The following is a 6,000-nucleotide window of genomic DNA, read 5'->3' on the forward strand; positions in this document are numbered from 1 at the left end:
GACACAGTAGCTAGACATAGTCTAAGGAGTGCTGAGTGCAGGCAATAAGCACCTCCACTCAACCCTACTGCCTGCAGTCCTGTTCATACAGCCCAGAAAGCTGTCAGCCTTCCTTGCTGCCAGGCACGCTGCTGGTTCACATTCAGCTTGCTGTCTGCCAAGACCCCCAGAGTCTTTTCAGCAAAGCTGCTTCCCATCTAGTCAGTCAGCCCCAGTCTGTATCAGTGATGCAGGGGATACTTTGAGAAAGACTTTGGATTTGTACCTCTTGAATTTCTTGAAGTACCTCTTGGCCCATCCATTCCTATGGGCTTCTTTGGGTTGAGTTCCCCAAATTGATCCTCAATCTACTTTTGGTCAGTCTCTTCCTTGAACCCTTTCACTAAGCAGAGGACCGGGAGACCTTGTTTGTGAAGGCTGAAGCAACAAAGATATTGAGTACCTCATCATCATCTGTATTTGCTGTCACTAAATCATCTACCTGATTCATCAACAATCCCGTGTTTTATTTGTTCAGCCTTTTATTACCAATGCAGGGCTAGAAGCTCTTGTTCTTGTCCTTGCCTTCTCTTGTAAATGACAATTCTAGGTGAGCTCTGGCTTTGCTAAGACTATTCCTGCATGCGAAATAAGTTATGAAGAGAGTATCAAGAAGTATCCCTGACACTTCTGTGTCACTGAGAACTCTTCCTACTGCATCCTGCTGTGTTGCCTTTTCAGCAGATGTCAAGGAAGTTAAAGGCCCCCACAAGAACGGGGGTTTAATGATAGAGAATTCCTCAAGTTGTTTAAAGACGGCACCATTCACTCCCTGATCAGACGGTCAGTAACAAGCTGCCATTGCAACATCACCCTTACTGGCTCTCCTCTTCTCCTGGCCCACAAGCTCTCAACCATCCTCACAGTCAAGCTAAGCTATGTCTGTCCCAGAACTTAATCAGCAAAGCAGAAGCACCCTGGCATTCCTCTATTTGTGATGATCCCATTGGTTCACCCCATGCTCTTCTCAAAAAGTGATGGATATTTACAGTACACCAGATGAACCAAAATATTATGGCCTGGAAGCATACAGAGAAGGCAGCTGCCTGAGACAGTTTTATTCAAACCTCCACCCATTCTTAGTTTAGTTTCCATATCTTGTCAATACAACCAGTCTTCTGTTAAAACACCTTTACATCCAAAACATCAAGCTTCAGAACTTAATATAGTTTATTTCAGATGCCTTATCTTTTTGTTCAGGGCTTCTTTTAAATCTAATTTGTGTCTACACACTGTTTGATTAAGGACATGCTTTACACTAGAGCATATCTGAGCTTCTTTGAAGAAGCAACATTCACAGACGTCATTTACAGACGTTACCTACTCTTACCCTATAGTTTAAAAAGGTTGAAAGAATGAACAATACACTAAAATGCAGAGGATAAAAAAACCCTACCACAATTCTTAAATCTTCTTGAAACAGATAATTGAGGTACTCCATTATACATATATTTTCACAATAAAAAGGCTCATATTTCTGTTCATACACTAAAAAACTGAATTATAATTTTAGTACGAGATTCACAGAGACTGTAAACAATTACATTTCAGTGTACTGCAACCTGAACCTTAAATAAAGTACTATAATAATGCTGAATATTCACAATTTAAATAGTCATTTATAGATTGATTGACGGCCATCAGAAATTATTTAGACCTATCAGTGAAGGTTCTATTAAGTAAAGTATTTCTCCAATACTAGGGTTAAGCTTTTATATTGTCAAAAGAATATTCTGTAAAATTATATGCAAATGTTCTTGTAATTAGCTCACATATAAGCCAGTTTCAAATTTTTCTTTAATGAGAGCATCATAGGTCAATACTATACATTAAGACGTTCAGAAGTACCTCTGCCTGCTTTTTTTTGCTTCTCTTGATTTGTCGCCCAAAGTCTTCAACCTATAAATCAAAACACAAAACCATCAGACATTTCCAACACCAAAACCAGAGAACGACTTGTTTGAACACATCATGTGTTAATTCCAGTCTATTATAGTTAATTTTGTTTCAGCTCATTTCACAAATAAATCAAATTTCACTTAGTTTTGTGGAGACTGTCATATGAAATTATTTCCACTGATACTGCTTGTGAACGACAAGAGTTTTATACAAGTGCATCAAGCAACTGGATATGAAAAGTTTAATGGGAGCTATATATCCAAGTCATCCAGCTCTCCGATCCTGTTTCCTTAGCAGACAAATATTAAAGATCTGCATAGAAATAACCAATCCCATCCTGAAGAACACCCTTTACAAGAAGGCATACATGCCAAGGTAAAGCATGACAGTCACAGAGACGTTTGTACTCACTTGCCATAAGTTTGCCAAAACAAAACTAGCATGAGCACAATTTTTCTTCTGCCAACGATCAGAATCTCCAGCAGCATCACCAGTGAGCTGCTACTGAGCATATCTGAGGCTTATTTCACCTATGGCCAATTTCAAACTGACTGGTAACCCACTCCTAAAAAACAAAAGACAAAAACTAACAAAAAAAACCCCAAACCCCAACAAACAACCTCCTACCCCCTTATCCCCCCCCCAGCTCTTTTTCAGTCAACCCATACATGCTAATCAAGTTGGCATGGTAGAGTGAGAACCAAAACCTCTGGCTATACTCTGATTGCCAAGACTATGGATGTCCTCAGCCTCTATGCCCTTTGGAGTCCCAGCTGTCCAGGACAGCAAGGGTTAGGAAGAAATGAAGGATACACAGACATGAGCAAGATGGAAATGAGCTACGAACTCCGAAGAGTTCATAGAGTATCTAAACTCCAGACATGACACAGAGATATGTAATCCTGAGTGACTCAGTGACTGAGAAACACCCCAATATATAGATATTCAGGGATTCTAGGGTGAGCCTAATCACTCCCCCGGTCTTGGCCCACTGAGGAAGAGCACTGTTGCAGAAAGCTCTGCAATTTGCCCTTCTCCTCTGTCATGTTCCCCAGTATGTACCCAAGCCTGTAACAGAAGCAATCCTCTGTATACAGGGATCGAAGTAAATACTGGGTCACAACTACCAGTTCTTTTACTAGAATATCTGCCAGGCAGTCAGAAGTAAAGGTTAAAGGATTTATCACTTGACTACACACTACTGCCTGCCTTTCAGCAGTGTTCTCTGCACAAAGTAAAGGTAGCATGAGCCACATCACTCAGGCTGGCAGAAGCACACAAATTACTGCCTGAGCACAGACAAACGCAGCTCACTGTTCTGGGTTTGGATTTTTTTTTCTCCTGTAAGAGATTGGTTGCAGGTAAATGGGTCAAAACCTAGACACCTCACTCACAAGATGCACAGAAGTACACAGCAGGCACAGCTGAGCACGGGAAAGGGGAGCTCATTGCTTTGTACACAGAAATGGCTAATGACCCTAAACTTTTCTTTCTTTAGACCCCACAACCCCCTATTTAATCTTTTTCAGCTGTATACAAACATTCCCTTATTCCTTTGGAAGTGATATTCTCTTCTTAGAAGCCCTGGAAAAGCTTCTCCCTCCCAGTGTTTCAAGAAATCCAATTGTTCCACTTTGCAAGCATTCATGTGTAGTTAACAAGTTAGCCACAACTGGCCCAGCATTCTTGACACCAGAAATACCTTTTTTGGGTTTTGACCATTTCGAACTAAAGTCTTAACAGCATAAAGTGACTTCCTTTAACACTTTGGTGGGGTAGGGAATGGGGCAATCCAGAACACTATAGCATTGCAGTTGCATTTTCTAGGAAAGGAAAAGGGGCAAAACAGGACAAGTTGTGTTCTGGCCTGAATCCATGGAGACACTACAAGAAAAAACCTGATGCTGTCCACAACCTCTGCTACTACGGTTCCAAGGTACAGGCTCCCAATAGCTACAAAGAATATATTTCAGATTAAAAAAAAAAACAAAAAAAAAACAAAAAAACCAACCAACAACTTAAAAGAAGGGACACTCCAAGAAGGGCACATTAATGGAGCTGCTAACACGCAAAGATGGAAATGATGAAATCAGAGACTCTTCCCCAAACAGAACAAAACATTGCAATACAAGGACGAAGGCAAATTAGAGACTACATGGAAATATTGACTCCACTGCAGCAATACATGCAGATACAGAGTTAAATGACTTGGATACAGCATGTTATGACCTTTCTGTTGCCCTCTTTCATCATGTGAAAAGCACCTTTTTCAGAAGAACCTTACACTGCACAGAGGCATCAAACTCTGTGAGAAGTTTTAAATAACAACAGCAAAACAGACAGCAACAAAGCAATGCCTTAGTCTGTATTCTTAAGACATTTTAATTTTCAACTACTGTTTGTTAAGCTGAGACAGATAACATATAAGCAATTTATCTGGTTGATTGATAGCTTATTCTACCAATTTCTCTGGACCATCATACACTGGTGCTGATAAGTCGTTGTAAACTATTTATTTAAAGTTTCTGGAGTACATAGACATCCATCACTATAAATATTTACCATAGGAGTATTATAAGGCAGCCTCAACATGGCCCAAGACCACACCGTTTTTAAAAGTAACCCATCACAACACAATAGTCTCTGGTGTCTCGTTATGAACCAGCAGTTTTGCAGCACAGGCACGACCTTGTTCTCTGCCCATCCACTCACTGACTCCCAGCAACGCTCATTCGGACCACCTGCTCGTACTAAAAATAGCACTGATACGGGGCCTAGTTAAACAAAAACTCGTGAGGCAATGTAGGAAGAGTGTCCTTCTACTTATTAGTGTAAGCAAGGGGCTGATCCTTGCACTTATCCCGCGCTTCTTTTCCCCAAGTGACAGTAACTCATCTTCCAAGGGGAGAAAAGCTTTTCATACGCCGAAGAGAGTACAGCGATGCTCTTTAAGCAATTACGTTAATCTATATAAAACCTTGAAGGTCAGTTACTCCATAAAAAATTCAAGCGCGTTAATTGACCCCATTCACATCTTCCTCCTCCTCTCAAAAGCGCTGTCTCCCTTTGCTGCCCCTGACCGCGGCTGCCTCCCGAACACCACGGCACCCCTACCCCACCCCCTGGCTCCCCACCGCAGCCACCGGAGCTCGCCAGCCCGCCAGCGGCCGCTCCGCCGGGGTGGGGGGGTGGATTAACCCCAGGGGCCGTGCTCCCACAGCCCGTCCCGGCACCGGCAGAGACGGGTCGGGCACCGCCACCCCCAGGCACCCAGAGTGGGAGAGAAGGGGCCCCGGCGAGGCAGTCTCCTCCTCTTCCTCCCTCCCTCCGGGCCAGTCCCCGCCCTCCCCCCCGGTCACCTGCTTCCCCCCTCCCCACCCGGCTCCGGGGCGCGTGTGCCTCTCCCGTTCCCCCGGTCCCCGCCAGCCCAGCGGGGCCGGGAGCGTTACCCACCCGGCGGTGAGATCCTGCTGGACGCTCAGCAGCCGCTCCCGCAGCGTCTCCAGCATCGTGCCGGCCTTCTCCGGCGGCGGCGGCGGCGGAGGCGGCCAGCGCCGGGCGGGAGGGGAGGGGCGGGGCGCGGGCCGGGGCGGAGCGGAGCGGAGCGAGGGGCGGGGTGGGGCTCAGCGCCCTAGCGAGCTGGAGGTGCTTAACGGCCGCCCTCGCCCCCAGCGGATGGTCCTTCCTTCTCTTCCGGTGAGGGGAGGCGCGAGTCGCCTCACAGAGTCATGGTCGCCGCGGGGCTCCAGGGGGGAGCTGGGACTCTTGTTTTGCCTTCCCGGTGTGCGAGTAACGCTGGTAGAACTGCGTTTAGGCCGGGTCCTTTCAAGGGTAGATTTTGAGAAGCGTGTGGATCCTTGAAGTTGCAGCTAGGGGTTTTTTAAAGACCGTAGTAAGCTCCTTGGCAGGTTGGGACCCCCGCCTTAATGACTTTGGCGTCAGCAATGGTAGCGTAGGAGTGAATTCAGGGAATCGGGCTTTGCAACAAAATCCTAAAAGTATGGAAAGCAAAACCACTGGGTCTCTCTGGGGTTGCTGGGTTCGGGAAATAACGGATAGATG

At 45.4% G+C, this 6,000-nt stretch overlaps 1 protein-coding gene across 6 annotated transcripts in view; it reads right to left on the reverse strand.

Moving 5' to 3' along the window:
• DTNBP1 (dystrobrevin binding protein 1) overlaps window positions 1-5,636 on the reverse strand; it is a 70,281-nt gene extending 64,645 nt beyond the window's left edge. The window contains exons 1-3 of one of the 6 annotated variants that reach the window (XM_075083962.1): window positions 5,073-5,272; window positions 2,350-2,503; window positions 1,888-1,938 (exon numbers count right to left, since the gene is read on the reverse strand). In XM_075083962.1, the coding sequence (XP_074940063.1) occupies window positions 1,888-1,938; window positions 2,350-2,450 (152 nt within the window). In that variant the 5' untranslated portion in view covers window positions 2,451-2,503; window positions 5,073-5,272. Of the gene's footprint in view, window positions 1-1,887; window positions 1,939-2,349; window positions 2,504-4,500; window positions 5,273-5,391 lie in introns of those variants that run through there. The other 5 variants (XM_075083964.1, XM_075083961.1, XM_075083965.1 and 2 more) reach the window with 5 other exon arrangements.
• Window positions 5,637-6,000: the final 364 nt, after the last annotated feature.

Source organism: Phalacrocorax aristotelis, chromosome 2 (assembly GCF_949628215.1).
Source record: "Phalacrocorax aristotelis chromosome 2, bGulAri2.1, whole genome shotgun sequence".
In the NCBI taxonomy this organism is placed as follows: domain Eukaryota; kingdom Metazoa; phylum Chordata; class Aves; order Suliformes; family Phalacrocoracidae; genus Phalacrocorax; species Phalacrocorax aristotelis.